Genomic DNA, 16406 nt, shown 5'->3' with positions numbered 1-16406 from the left:
TATGGGTCTAATCTCTGCATTCGATCTTGTATTGCTTCCTAGCTGCATTGTTGCTAATTGAGTCTAAATAACGGATGTCAATTCCTGCATTAACTGACGCTGGCAAATTTTAATTTCACAGCGTACTACACTAGTAATATCTTCTCGTTGACTCGATGTATTCAAATGTGACGTGGTACTATTCGTCAGATTCAGTGCTGGTTGGTTTGGGATCTCTAGCCGTTGGGATCTAGTTATCATCCACCTTCGCTGACCGTTTCCGCGACCCCTTCTAGTCCTAGTGCCTGCGGGCCTTGCGTACTGTTGTTCGTCAGCGTTACGAATTTGCTCTGCGGCGGAGATTTCTGCTTGCAAGTTGTTAGTCGGAGAAGATGCCGGTTGTAATTCACACTGGGTCTTACAAATTGGGCATACACTAGTTTCCTGAAGATGCTCTATAATGCAACGACTGTGGAATTTATGCATACACGGAATTACTGTTCGAATGTCTACTGCATTTAACGACTCGTTACATATATTGCAAAAAGTAGAATTTCCACTAAGAGCAGCTTCCATATCTTCACTACTATGATTTACTACCATTGTATTTTAATTTGCCTTTTGGTAATAATATAACGATTTTGGATCGTCACCATTACAACATTCTGCTATGAGGCATATTATTTCCTTGATTCGACTGGTTCTGCTATTCCTATGACTGAGTTTCTATAACTATGGACTCCCTGAATTTCGACGTCTGGTCAACCCATTCCTGTTCAGGTGATTGCTTTTTCCGTTCTCATCGATTCGCGGAGGAAATTCTATTGAAAGCTTAAATGTCTGAGCTGATGTGTAGCTCCTTCCGGTTAGCCAGTTCGTGATATACTCGACTGTACTACAGTTCCAGGAAATGATCTATCACTACCCTGAAAAATTTGAAACCTACAATTGGATTTTTCTTAAATAACGTATTCCTTCACGGGTATTGCTTTATCCTGGGTCGTTCCACTGCTTAGGAGGACCTCTATACGCTTTTCCACAGGACAAATTGGCTTTTCCGCGCTGGACGTTACTTTAAGAAATTGTGTTCTACAAAAAAAAACTGAAAATTACTGGATGGTGTTAGAGAGCGATTTTCGCGGGAATTTCGGACTATATATCTCCCGATCTGAACGATCGGGCCCCACGTTGGGCGCCATTTCTGTTTTTATGCTATGTCTACTATGTAGCGTTCAACTTGAATCCTACCGGATCTCAAGTCGCCACTCGGTATGCTGGTCGTAGAGGTCGTGCACTTCTAGTTACCGCCGCTGAGCATACAGCAGCCGAATCGTTAGAAATTTCGTATAAGCACATTTATGCAAAAAAAACTACTCAAATACAGCAAATAGAAAAAGGAGAAACTAAAAACTACGCAAAGTTACCGCCGCTGAGCATACAGCAGCCGAATCGCAGGTCTCCTGTTATCTGGACCTCATGTCCTGGTGGGGTTAAGGTAGCGGGGTATCTACCCGACTACACATATAGTCTCTGACGTGTGAGTGTTGGCTTGGTCTGCGTCGCTTAACTGTTCATGAAGGCGCCTCCGCTGCCGGTACGTAAGCCGAGAAGCGGGCGCTGGATGGCTGATCCGACCACCTGACCAAGTTGAGGAAAATTCCCTTCTGATTGTATATAAATGCGCTCGCAAAAATTTCCGGCAACCGACCAGGGTCCTAAAAGCCACCCCCCACTCTGCAATCGTTCGACGATATCAGCGCCAGCATACACTGAGCGGCAGGGACTTAGCGCCTGTTAAGAGATCGATTGCGGGGGGGGTGGGTTCTGAAACAGAAACACTTCCGATATTATATGTCCGGTCCTCGAGAAAAATTATAACTGATATTTACCTCAGACTATGGTTTTGCACTATTCACTTTAGCTATTATTGTACAGGTTACCCCTTGCCGCACTATGGTACCGTTTGTCGGTCAGTTTTCCCGTAGACTTGTTTGATTTGACTATTGGTTTTGGGCGCACGTCTGCTGGCCTTAGCGAGAGAAACTCAAGTGCTCGAGCTGTGCACAGAAGTTGGCCTACGTGGCTGACTACGCTTCCAGGAATCTAAGTAGGGAGCGCAGAGACGGAGAATAACGGCGTTATGGCGTGATATTTTCCGTCGTCTCGTCGCTCACACTGATTTTCGCCAGATGTTCAATCGCCGCGGCGCAGATCGTGCGAGCGAGATGGCAGACGTACAGTACAGAGAGGCGGTCCAGCAAATTCGGGAATTATGCCGCTATTTACGTTTTGTACATGCGAGCGAGGAACACTTATAGCCAAACTTTAACCCTTATGCGTGCGTGCGTGCATTGTACCCTACAAATGCCCATAACGCTAAAATCTGTCTACCGCCGGTAGGTGGCGCATTTCAATCTCGCTTTGCTGCTTGCATATCTCCATTTGCCTTTGGTCCCATTAGCTGAGTAACGGGTATCTGATAGTCGAGGTACTCGACTATAGCGTTCTTCCTTGTTTTTCTTTTACTATTTACTATTTCACTATTTTTACATTAGTTGTATTATTTGTATAGTAGTCTTACTACTTTATTGTAGTTAAGTATTTAATAGTGAATTCTACCAATCAAATTTGTAAAAGATTTCCAAGTTACTATTCATCATGTGTAGAATTTGGAGGAAAATAGTTAAACGAACAATATTTTTAATTATGTGCAATCTTTATGAGATTCACAAAATACGCTAAACACCCCTGCGGTCAATTTTACCAATATATCGGTTAAATGGTCCAAACCCATGGAATAGTTACCTTGTCCAACAAATGAATTTCTCCCATAACAGCAAAGTACCAGTCTCGATAATGCTTTCGTGGAGTGCAGACAGGTTTTTGCATCGCTGCGATATTCTTTGTGAAGACTCCATGGACAAGTCCATCCGAAAACAAGTAAAATAAAGATCAAAAGGAAACAGTTGCAATTTGTTGATCCTGTAAATTACCTCTACTTCGAACTCAAATTCAAACTCAAATTCAATTATAAACTTAGTAAAAATAAAATAAAAAAATAGAAATCCCCCGCTCTTATTTTTTGTTGGTTCATGCGATAGAGAGATATTGAAAGAATATTCATGCCAAATTTTAAGTAAATCGGCTGATAAGAACTTGAAATATTATGGCTACCGTATCAGAAAAAGTAGTTTGGAGAAAAACGCGTTTAAAGTTTTACGATAATTTCAGGCAGTGTAACTGATAGAATAGCACGAATAACTTACATTCTCTTAATCAGCCATCCCAGCTTCATACATTGGGTCTTCTTCTACTTCATATCCATTAATTTTAGCAGTTCTTTCATGATAACGAGCAGTTCTTCCTTCTTTTGAAGCATCTGAAGCTCGGACCTCAGACCGTTGGATCCTTACAGCGTTGCGCCTGACAGCAAACCCATGAGATTCTAGGCCGATTTTAATTCCCATAAGTTTCATAATATTTAGAATACGATAAAAACCTTCATTAAAAATACAGGCTGCTAAATAATTTGCAATTTCAATTGTCTGGAATCCAGCATGAATATGTTTGGGTGCAAACGTCCATATCAAAGAATTGAGCGACTCGTTGTTATTTTGAGTTTCACAACCCAAACAACGGTCTAATAAAGAATCATCCGACAAGCTTTCATAAATAGGCTTCAAAACTTCTAAAACCTTATCAGTTAGAGGTGGATCCTCGTGGGAAAAGTCATCCAGAGTATCTTCAGCCGCTGCTTTCTGCCACTTGCACCAACTGTCTGGTCCAGGTGGACAATTCATGTGCGCGGGATTCTTATCAGTTGAACTTTTATGGAAATAAGTTGCCCATATCTCGCGTTTCATATCTTCAGCAGAATCAGGATGACGACGAATAGCTAATCCATAATATAAAGACTCGTTGATTTTTTTATCAGTTAATTGACCAAAATGACGTGCCTTGAATACTACCAATTCTTATGTGTGGAACACCAAACGGCTCAGTGTGTTGCGGTCAACGTCAAAACTGACCAAGGGAAAGTAGTCATTACGTCTATATATTGTCCCCAAAATTCTCAGCTCACAGCTAACCACTACGAAGAGCTTCTAAGTGAACTTCGACCAAATTTTATAATTGCAGGAGACTGGAGTGCGCATCATCGCACTATAGGCTGGCTGAACACTTTTTGTGGCCAAAATTAAAAACTTCAAGCAAAACCAAATATTTGAGTTCGGTTCTTATATTTGGGCTTATAATTAGCAAATTAACAGAAAAAGGCGTGGCAACGCCCCTTTTTGGAGAAAATTCTTGTTATGTCATAAAAAATAATATAAAACAAGGAAGAACGCTATAGTCGAGTACCTCGACTATCAGATACCCGTTACTCAAAGGGAAATAGAGATATGCAAGCAGCAAAGCGAGATTAAAATGCGCCACCTACCGGCGGTAGACAGATTTAAGCGTTATGGGCGTTAGGGTGGGAGTGGCAAATTTATTTTTGGATCAATCGATAGGTATTGACGACACCAATACATTTCAAATTTTAAGTAAATCGGCTGATAAGAACTTGAAATATTATGGCTACCGTATCAGAAAAAGTAGTTTGGAGAAAAACGCGTTTAAAGTTTTACGATAATTTCAGGCAGTGTAACTGATAGAATAGCACGAATAACTTACATTCTCTTAATCAGCCATCCCAGCTTCATACATTGGGTCTTCTTCTACTTCATATCCATTAATTTTAGCAGTTCTTTCATGATAACGAGCAGTTCTTCCTTCTTTTGAAGCATCTGAAGCTCGGACCTCAGACCGTTGGATCCTTACAGCGTTGCGCCTGACAGCAAACCCATGAGATTCTAGGCCGATTTTAATTCCCATAAGTTTCATAATATTTAGAATACGATAAAAACCTTCATTAAAAATACAGGCTGCTAAATAATTTGCAATTTCAATTGTCTGGAATCCAGCATGAATATGTTTGGGTGCAAACGTCCATATCAAAGAATTGAGCGACTCGTTGTTATTTTGAGTTTCACAACCCAAACAACGGTCTAATAAAGAATCATCCGACAAGCTTTCATAAATAGGCTTCAAAACTTCTAAAACCTTATCAGTTAGAGGTGGATCCTCGTGGGAAAAGTCATCCAGAGTATCTTCAGCCGCTGCTTTCTGCCACTTGCACCAACTGTCTGGTCCAGGTGGACAATTCATGTGCGCGGGATTCTTATCAGTTGAACTTTTATGGAAATAAGTTGCCCATATCTCGCGTTTCATATCTTCAGCAGAATCAGGATGACGACGAATAGCTAATCCATAATATAAAGACTCGTTGATTTTTTTATCAGTTAATTGACCAAAATGACGTGCCTTGAATACTACCAATTCTTATGTGTGGAACACCAAACGGCTCAGTGTGTTGCGGTCAACGTCAAAACTGACCAAGGGAAAGTAGTCATTACGTCTATATATTGTCCCCAAAATTCTCAGCTCACAGCTAACCACTACGAAGAGCTTCTAAGTGAACTTCGACCAAATTTTATAATTGCAGGAGACTGGAGTGCGCATCATCGCACTATAGGCTGGCTGAACACTTTTTGTGGCCAAAATTAAAAACTTCAAGCAAAACCAAATATTTGAGTTCGGTTCTTATATTTGGGCTTATAATTAGCAAATTAACAGAAAAAGGCGTGGCAACGCCCCTTTTTGGAGAAAATTCTTGTTATGTCATAAAAAATAATATAAAACAAGGAAGAACGCTATAGTCGAGTACCTCGACTATCAGATACCCGTTACTCAAAGGGAAATAGAGATATGCAAGCAGCAAAGCGAGATTAAAATGCGCCACCTACCGGCGGTAGACAGATTTAAGCGTTATGGGCGTTAGGGTGGGAGTGGCAAATTTATTTTTGGATCAATCGATAGGTATTGACGACACCAATACATTTCAATTAAAATTTTCTTTCTAGCATCAAAACTGTAGGAGTTACAGTTTTGGGCGGTTTGTGGGCGTTAGAGTGGGCGTGGCAGTCTACTGAAACAAACTTGCGCTGCGTAAGAAGCTCAGGAATCTGTACGCCAAATCTCAATAGCCTAGCTCTCATAGTTTCCGAGATCTCAGCGTTCATCCGGACAGACAGACGAACAGACGGACAGACGGACATGGCTAGATCGACTCGGCTAGTGATCCTGATCAAGAATATATATACTTTATGGGGTCGGAAACGCTTCCTTCTGCCTGTTACATACTTTTCGACGAATCTAGTATACCCTTTTACTCTACGAGTAACGGGTATAACAAGGAAGAACGCTATAGTCGAGTACCTCGACTATCAGATACCCGTTACTCAGCTAAATGGAGATATGCAAGCAGCAAAGCGAGAGTAAAATGCGCCACCTACCGGCGGTATACAGATTTAAGCGTTATGAGCGTTAGAGTGGGCGTGGCAAAATTTTTTTTGGATCAATCGATAGGTATTGACGAGACCAATACATTTCAGTTAAAATTTTTTATCTAGCATAAAAATGTTGGGCGTCACAGGTTTTCGCGGTTTGTGGGCGTTAAAGTGGGCGTGTCAAATTTTTTTTTTGGTCAATCGTTAGGTATTGATGAGAACATTACATTTCAGTTAAAATTTTCTTTTTAGCATCAAAACTGTAGGAGCCACAGTTTTGGGCGGTTTGTGGGCGTAAGAGTGGGCGTGGCACATTGCTGAAACAAACTTGCGCTGCGTAAGAAGCTCAGGAATCTGCACGCCAAATAGCCGAGCTCTTATAGTTTCCGAGATCTCAGCGTTCATCTGGACGGACAGACAGACGGACATGGCTAGATGGACTCGGCTAGTGATCCTGATCAAGAATATATATACTTTATGGGGTCGGAAACGCTTCCTTCTGCCTGTTACATACTTTCCGACGAATCTAGTATACCCTTTTACTCTACGAGTAACGGGTATAAATAGATAAGAAAATACTTACCCTAAAAACAAAACCTAATATATTTATACCCGTTACTCGTAGAGTAAAAGGGTATACTAGATTCGTCGGAAAGTATGTAACATTTTAAAAATGTTTAATGTTCTCATCAATACCTATCGATTGACCCAAACAAAAGTTGGCCACGCCCACCCTAACGCCCATAAACCGCCCACAAACTTCAAAAAATCGTAAATATGAACGTGGATATCTCGGAAACTATCAAAGATAGAGAATTGGGATTTCAGATTTAGATTCCGTAGCCTCATACGCAGCGCAAGTTTGTCACGCGAATATGCCACGCCCACTTGAACGCCCACAAACCGCGAAAACCTGTGACGCCCACAATTTTTATGCTAGATAAAAATTTTAACTGAAATGTATTGGTCTCGTCAATACCTATCGATTGGTCCAAAAAAAAAAATTGCCACGCCCACTCTAACGCCCATAACGCTTAAATCTGTATACCGCCGGTAGGTGGCGCAGTTTAATCTCGCTTTGCTACTCGCATATCTCTATTTAGCTGAGTAACGGGTACCTGATAGTCGAGGTACTCGACTATACCAAAGGTTCAGGAAGCTATGAACGGTTTAGTTACCCTCAACATGAACACTGAACATTCCTGATGACATTGACGATGCTACTGAGATGTTGTGCGAAATATTCACATCGCTGCTGAATCATCAACCTACGGCCAAGAACCAAACAGACCATCTGAAATAGTATAGAAACGCGGGTTCTGGACAATTATCATATTAATTCCAAAAAATATTGTGATGTATATTGGTTAACCAAGTTGCAGTTTTTCAAGATTTTGCATTTAGCAAAGTAAAATCAAGAATTATGTGCAAAGAGCGCAACGATACACTCAGCCACTATGTGCCGCATCTACCGCGGAAAGATTGCAGACTGTTAGTGGGAGTCCTCACAGGCCACTGTCTGGCCGCATCACACGCAACCACACTCGGAATACTCAACAGCCTCGAAACCCTGGAACATCTAATCTGCAATTGCCCGGCTCTCTCTCGAGCAAGAAGAAGTTACCTCGGTGCCCCAGTAGTGGCTTTACTAGGAGACGCCTCCAGCAGGGAACCAGGCGAACTTTTTGCCTTCGCCAAAAACACCTCGATTGTTGTGGACAAAAAAACCTCTTAACTCATCTCAAGGTTCATACACATAAACCGGACAACTGAGGGCCACATTAACCTTAGAGTGCCCCTTGAGGGACGTTCGTATATGACTATATGTTAGACATAAACTTAGCTTCGGCAAGCCGAAGTTTGTATACCCCTGCAGTTATAATTAGTAAATTTAATTCGGAATTCTCAAAAATACAAACAATGAAATTCCCAATAGTATAATATAATATGTCAAAAAACACCGAAGCCATAGTGTTTTTCATATTATTTTCCCACCAATTTTGCGATTTTGCTATAAATATAGTCGTCCGATTTTGATAAAATTAAGTTCGAAACTCAAAACTATTTAAAAATGTTATTTCCATGCGTAGGAGTCTTGTTTCTACAGGTCTTTTTTTTTTTCTTGAATGCCTATTCCTATTCCACTATGAGTGCATGCCAGAAATCTGCAGAACATATGGCTGAATAGAGCTCGTTTGGAACACAGATATTAAAAGACGAGGTGTCCATAGGTAAAATTAAATTTTTCCACGGTAATATTTTTGGCCTTTGTTTTATGTTGTATATAGTCCAATACCTCGAAGGCCATCTGCTCGGCGAAAACTATCTCTAGCCGCGGCGAAGGTATTAATTACACCCTTTAATACACCTTTAGTTTGGCTTATAAAAGATCGCGTCTCGTGCGCAACTTCTAGGCAAGGATCACAACAATACAATAAGTTATGACCCTTAACCAGGTCATCACTAGTTCGACCGGTATACCCGGCACCCTTGTTTGCACAAACTATGGACACTTTCAAGACGACCAGTCAAAACTGGGCAGCTTCAATGTTTCCATAGGGCAAAAACAACATCACAAAATGGCACTGCAGCTTCTACGGAGAAAGCACAAAGCAATATAGATCACAAAAACAAAAAAACAGAACATATGTAAATTCAATTTAAGGACCGAATATTAAAAGTTTTGATCTAAGCCGTCCTAGGAAAACACGAAAAGAATTAAAAATTCCGAGCGCAGAAGAAAACACGAGCGTTCACTTTGAAAGTCAAGCTATTATACGTTTTTATTTTTATGTTTTATTTATATGTTTATCTTATCTTATATTAAGTTTAATATTAATAGTTTGGTAAAATGTTTACTTAAATAAAATTAAAAATAATAAATATACTTTTTACACACTCAAAATAATTTGTATTTATATTTTGCAAAGTCTCGATCATAATATAACATCTCCAATTCAACTGATTTATAGAAAACCTGTTTTTCAATATATTCCTTTTGAAATTTAAATCTTATGATTCTCCATCGTTCACATAATTATTTTGTATCATCTCACCCAAGCAAAATGAATTAGATTCTAATCATTTAACATTTTCTAAAATATCTTTTTCGATTAATCTCTGATGTTTTATTGATCTCGTACCATGGTCTTCATTGCTTAACTCTAAAAATTGAGTTTCGTTAACATTGCGTTTTCTTTTGCTGTCTTTACCACAAAGAATTTTGTTTATTTTTTTATTTGTAGTTTTTTTTGTGTGCTTTTGATCTAAATATTGTTCTATTACCATAATAATACGTTTTTATAATGTTCAATTGTAAGATTTCGTAAACTCACTCCCTTTGCTTTATTATGTGAAGGTTCAACTTGATCTATTCTATAAAAATAAACCTTTGAGCAAAGACCTTCAAATTCTGTCGTGAGTTTACCGTTGAGCGCATCTTTAAAAAACCTTTAACTTTTTTTGGTGACTCTTTTACAGTTATACACCCAGAAAAAAATCCGTTCGAAACGTTCAAAAATCAAGACCAAACGTTGTCAAAAAGTGCGTGAGCCCGTTTGTTGACAGTTCATTAACGGTCGTTCGTAAAATGTGACCGAAACTTTAGGGTCGGGTCCCGAACGAATGGTGTCAGTTTAGGAACATTTCGGGCTTAACCTGAGAACATAAAAATCTAAAAAAAACGAGGTTTGTGTACACGCTAGACTTTCTGGACGCCTGGTAGAGATTTATTTAATTTCTCACCTTATGTTTTGTTTTTGCTAGAATTCAATGTATTTTGGATATTTTGCTGAAGACAAAGAATTTATTTATTAATAGAAGTACACATATAAACGTTAGAAATAATATTTTTATAAAACTTACAATTCACAACCGTCTTCTTGCGGACTCGAACCTGTGCTACCATGTGTCGGAGGCGTTCGATATCTGAGAACATTTTTCGCAATTTGGAACCAAGTTGTTCGTCGGTAGAAATTGTTACCAACACCGTTCGATTTTCGTGAACAAACGTTCGAAATGTGAGAACTAAAAATGGAGAACGGATTGTTCGCATTTCATGAAAAATGTTCTTGATTTTGTTCGTTCTTTTTTTTCTGGGTGTAAGGATTAATTCTTTCATCTGAATAGTCCGATGTATCAAATTTGGCTTCAAGATCATTACGAATGTCTTTATAAAATTCCTCAGTTTTTATTGTATAGATAAATTAATCAGTATTATTTAAGAGTTACTTTTCCTGAAACTTTGACTTCATATATTGATAGTGAAAATCATACATTTTTCATTTCGATAAGTCTAGTATTGGAAATCCCAAATACATTGGCTTATTAAATAGAACGGACAATTTTTATATCCGTTACTCGTAGAGTAAAAGGGTATACTAGATTCGTCGGAAACTATGTAACAGGCAGAAGGAAGCGTTTCCGACCCCACAAAGTATATATATTCTTGATCAGGATCACTAGCCGAGTCGATCTAGCCACGTCCGTCTGTCCGTCTGTCTGTCCGTCCGGATGAACGCTGAGATCTCGGAAACTATGGGAGCTAGGCTATTGAGATTTGGCGTGCAGATTCCTGAGCTTCTTACGCAGCGCAAGTTTGTTTCGGCACAGTGCCACGCCCACTCTAACGCCCACAAACCGCCCAAAACTGTGGGTCCTACAGTTTTGATGCTAGAATAAAAATTTTAACTGAAATGTATTGTTCTCATCAATACCTATCGGTTGACCCAAAAAAAAGTTTGCCACGCCCACTTTAACGCCCACAAACCGCGAAAACCTGTGACGCCCACAATTTTCATGCTAGATAAAAAATTTTAACTGAAATGTATTGGTCTCGTCGATACCTATCGATTGATCCAAAAATTTGCCACGCCCACTCTAACGCCCATAACGCTTAAATCTGTATACCGCCGGTAGGTGGCGCATTTTAATCTCGCTTTGCTGCTTGCATATCTCCATATAGCTGAGTAACGGGTATCTGATAGTCGAGGTACTCGACTATAGCGTTCTTCCTTGTTTCATTTGAATTGCATAGAAATTATCATTAATTTTAATTGCACTATGAAAATTGGATTTTGAAGTTAAAGTTTTGGCACAATGTGCTTTTCGTCCAGTCTTCCTGCTATCCAGAGCTACCCATGTTCTAAGAAGCTTAATATCGACCCTGCGCTCGGGATCTTCCATTGTTTTTCCGTAAACAGAATTATTCATTAATTAAAAAAAATCTTTTTCAAATTTAATTTTTTGCATTTTGCCTATGTAAAGTATTTAGATCAATGTAATTCTTTAACCAAGGTTTTTTCAATACAAACCCATTCAGTATACATTGTTGAAAATTCCGATAATGTATTTGATAATTTTTCTTTAAATAACACAAGGTTACAAAAAAAAATAGACGAAATAGGCCATGAAGGCGACCTTGGTTTTCCGGTAAGTAACATCTCCCTGATTAAGAAAAGGGCACTTAAAATTTTTTGTATGGCTCTAATTTTTTTTTAAGTATAAAAAACGTTTTTGGAACTTTTTTATTTTCTAACTTGAATTCTGAGAAACCGAATTCGGTCATCAAAGACTCAGGTAATAGAATGCCCTTTAACTTTCTTATACACAACATTGAGTTCCATTCATTAGTTCAGAAGCTACACTTCGTCAAAGTTAAAAAATTTGGAAAAAGAAGCAAAAACGCTGTTATAATATATTGTTTAATATTTTTTTCTTGAAGGCTGAACTTTAACGAAGAATATGAGCCATTAATCACGAGCCATTGGTTACAGCTCGTCGGCAAATCGATTTTTTACAGATTCTTAAACGTATACACCCCAGTTCAGTATTCGGGAGCAGCGGCCGTTAAACATTATTTTAAATTTTCAGTGTTGGGGAACGTCAGAACTTGGTGCAAGTAGTTATGCATAACGTCAGTTTCCTTGCTATTAGAGGTGGCCAAGCTAAATAGTATGCGATTGCATTTACTAGGAAATCATTTTCATATATTTTTTTTAATTTTGCGCTTACGGCTCCGCTATTTACAGTACGAGTAGAATACATTTTTTGTTTTGGGAAAGATTTAAGCGTAACTTTTTTGGATGTACTAGTAGTGAAAGAAAAAGTTTTTTTTAAACATAGACTACGATTGTTATAATTATGCAATATTAAACTAAACCTTCAAAACAGTTTTGGCTTCTTATTTGCTTCTTGTATGAGCTAATTTCCGTTTCCCAAATAAGAAACCAAATGGGTGACTATCCCAACATAGCGGCATCCCAAAAGCCATGATATCAATTTCCTTCATTTGCTGATGGAACCGCTCCCCATGCTCATCACTTACAGCTCCCAAATTCTCCGGAAAAAAGTCCAAGTGAGAGTCGAGAAAATGAATTTTTAGCGACATATGTATGCACTCCTGTCAAAAACAAACAAAGACATAATAAACATTACTTTTAAGAGCTTATGATAGCTTACCCATAGCCATATAGTTCTTAAGCATGTCCCTTACAATACTTTTGTAATTTCCCGCTTTGTTATTTCCAAGAAGGTTTCTACCACCAGCCTAAAGGATTTCCACGCTGCCGCTTCTTTAAAAGATAACAGCGTTGTGAATTTATTGTCCTTTAATAGTTTCTTAATTTCAGGACCTGCAAAAACGGCCTCTTTAATTTTAGCGTAGGACAGTGCTGGAAAAAGGCTAATTAAATATGTAAATGCGGTGCTTTCTTTGTTAAGGGCTTTGACAAAGTTTTTGTCCCAAAGACAAGGGAATCAACAGTTTTTGGTATAACCTCCTTGCAACCCGCAGACCATTCCAACAACCTTTAGGTCCGCACATATCTTCCATTGAAACTTATCATATTTTATTAATTTCAGCAGCTCTACTCCTTTGTGTTTACCGCATGGGCGATCGGTAGAGATGGTTTTCATTTCCTTTATGCTACAGGACAACCTTTCAACTCTCCTTGCTGCCGTCAATGAACAACCTCCACTCCATTGGTATGTGGTCTACATTAAGCTCGTTAAACAAAGCGCCTATATTATTATAAAAACAAATACTGTCCTGTTTTGTAAAGTACTTCGAAAATTTTTCGTGGTGACTTCTGTAATGTGACATACGGATTTAAAAAGCCATGCTGCTTCATTCGAGAGGACAGAAATTCCGACTTTTCTTTGGTTAGCTCAAGATCTCTAATTAGATCATTCAGTTTTTTTTGTGAGAGCTTTTCCAAATTTGGCAACGTTTCGGAATCATTTGAATCGCATGTTTCTGAACTTTCATCCGTATCAACACAGGTGAAGTTTTCAGGAATCGTAAAAGCTTTAGGAAAGGTCACTGAAAAGACTTTTACGTGATTCCAGATTGCCGAACGTCCCACACCAGATAATTTGCTTAGACAGAAGTAGCAATCATCTGTGTGATTCAGCGGCTGTCTCCAAGTCATTGGCGTTGTGAAGCAAAAATTAGATCTATGAGAAAATTGTACTTTATTGACGCCCGAATGTGCAAAATTTACGCGACACGAAACACACAACACATATCCAATTGGTATCGAATTTCGAGATATTCGGAAAAGCATTCTTTGTAGAATTGTCTCTCCTTATTATAAAAAGCTCGAGTTACTGAACTTTTCTAAACGTATTCACCGCATACAAAACAAAATTCATTAGAATCATTTAAGCAAATTAAACGTTTACCTTTATGCTCCATGACAAGCTTTTCGCCAATTATGAAAATGATTTCCTCGTAACTGCAATCGAAAACTTTTTAGCGTACACACCAATAATAGCAAGGAAACTGACGTTCTGACGTTCCCCAACACTATAAATTTAAAATAATGTTTAACGGCCGCTGCTCCCGAATACTGAACTTGTAATCTGTAAAAAATCGATTTACCGACGAATTGTCGTGATCAATGGCTCATATTCTTCGTTAAGGTTCAGCCCTCAAGAAAAAAACATAAAACTAATTTCTGTTTTTAGGCGTGTATTTTTACCTGTATTACCTGTAAAATGAGTCTTTGATGTCCGAGCTCGGTTTATCAAAACTCTAGTTAGAAAAAAAAGGTGCCAAAAACGTTTCTTACACCTTAAAAAAAGTTGTATTATACAAAAAATTTTAAGTGCCTTTTTCTTAATCAGGAAGATGTGCCTTACTGGTAAACCTAGGTCGCCTTCATGGCTTATTTCGTCGATTTTTTTTTGTAAGCTGGTGTAATCTTTTAGAGTGGAACATGAGAAATGTGACCAAACTTTAAGAGCGTGATCATACTCTTCAAGAGTGCATTCCATTTCCGTTAAATTACTATAGAATGTTTCCCTTAGTGCGATGGAAGTTTCCTCTAGTCTACTAGCGGAATCTAAATATTCATAGGGAAATAAACCCTTCTTACGGATTAGTCGAAATTCTATATCATTTCTGAAAACTGACTTTACAGTATTCAATTGATCATCAACTAAATTAGAAGCTAGGGTATCTAAACTTGATGGCGTAAATCTATATGTATCGAGAAAACGAATTTCAAAACTATTTCCACTAAAAAATTTCATATTAAACCGGGAATCTTTCCCAACTCTTGAACTCTTGTTCATTTATTCTTGTGTAAGTACTTATCACTCAACTTAGTTAAATTTTTCATCAATGAATTTACAAAACTTATTCCTGAATTTTTTTCCTGTTTCTAAAACAAATTTATCTAGTCTGGAATCGAAAGCACACTTTATACAGAGGTGGTCAAAATTATTTTCACAAAACAAAAGATAAATATACTCATAATTTGACCTTACTTCTTGTTGAGTTTGGCATCAATGGAAAGGTAATTTAAATGCCGTTTGAATGATGCAATACTTTTCTTAACCCATTCAGTACTTATTAAAAAGGACAAACTTGTGTAAACATCTACTTTTTAAACTTTTTTCCTCGACTTGAAAACTTCAATATTTTAATGCAAAAAGTTTCTTTAAACAAAAATAATAGTAACAGCAAAAAGAATTTTTCAAAAATATTATTCTTCTTTTTTCATACAAATTGTTTCCGACATTGTCACCTTCAAAAATCATAAAAAATATAAGACCAGATGTCATAAATCTCAGTTTCGATTTAGGAGAAACAGTTTATCGCGATCTGCTTCAGATTCTGCTGTTTCAAAGCTAACGCAGTTCCACAACTTCACTGTTTCCGTAACTGAGCATGAAACTTTAAATTTCTCAAAAGGAGTCATCTACTCTAATGAACTTCGCAACATAGATGTGGGATATGGATACATTGAGGGATTTACAGCAACCTATGTAATTTCATATGGGGACACACTGTTCAGAGTTCCGCAACCTCAAGCATTCTTCATCAGCCAAAAACGCAAAAGAGTTCCTATCCCTTTTCATCAAAGTGATCTATATCCATCACCTTCTTTCATTAAAAATTACGCCTTATAAATGTAAGCAAGTCAGTTGATGTGGATATTTTGTCAGAGGAAGTCGCGTCATTCATAGAGTGCGAAAGTCGTGGAGTTTAAATAAAATACCTTTGTTTCTTTAATTTACTTAACTATACCCGAAATAAACATTTGAATTTGTAATACCCTACATATATTATATTATTATATATTCTTCCCAATTTAAATCTTCTTTTATGGCGATTTTCTAAATACACGGGCGAAAAGTCGGACTTTTAGGGAGATCAAAGGAATGCATTCTATGAATGAAAGAATGTGATTTTTTCGACACGACTCATATTGACCCGAATATAAAAATGGTTATTCATTTTATTTATTTTGAACGCTGTGCAACACAAAATAAGAACCTAACCAAAAACACACATCGCAAAGAAGCGTCGCCAAGCCGATGGCTGATGGGTAGAAGATCTAAGCTCCCAACGTCATCGAAGCTCCTGGTATATAATACCATATGGGACCCAATTATGAGGCACAGCCAGCAAATCCAACGTGAGCATCATCCAGGCGTTCGAAAATAAAACGCTTCGCGTCGCCTCCAATGCCCATGCTCCATGATGTACTCAACTTCCCATGGGTGAAGGAAGAAATCCATGCATGACCA

At 38.1% G+C, this 16406-nt stretch overlaps 1 protein-coding gene across 1 annotated transcript in view; it reads right to left on the bottom strand.

The window, feature by feature from the left end:
- Window positions 1-938: 938 nt before the first annotated feature.
- LOC139352873 (uncharacterized) overlaps window positions 939-16406 on the bottom strand; it is a 33271-nt gene continuing 17803 nt past the window's right edge. The window contains exon 6 of the mRNA XM_070995510.1: window positions 939-1068. Coding sequence (XP_070851611.1) covers window positions 939-1068 — 130 coding nt within the window. The remainder of the gene's footprint in view (window positions 1069-16406) is intronic.

Source organism: Drosophila suzukii, chromosome 3 (assembly GCF_043229965.1).
Source record: "Drosophila suzukii chromosome 3, CBGP_Dsuzu_IsoJpt1.0, whole genome shotgun sequence".
Classification (NCBI taxonomy): Eukaryota; Metazoa; Arthropoda; class Insecta; order Diptera; family Drosophilidae; genus Drosophila; species Drosophila suzukii.
The sequence above is the reverse complement of the archived record's forward strand: the minus strand, read 5'-3'. Positions and strand labels throughout refer to the sequence as shown.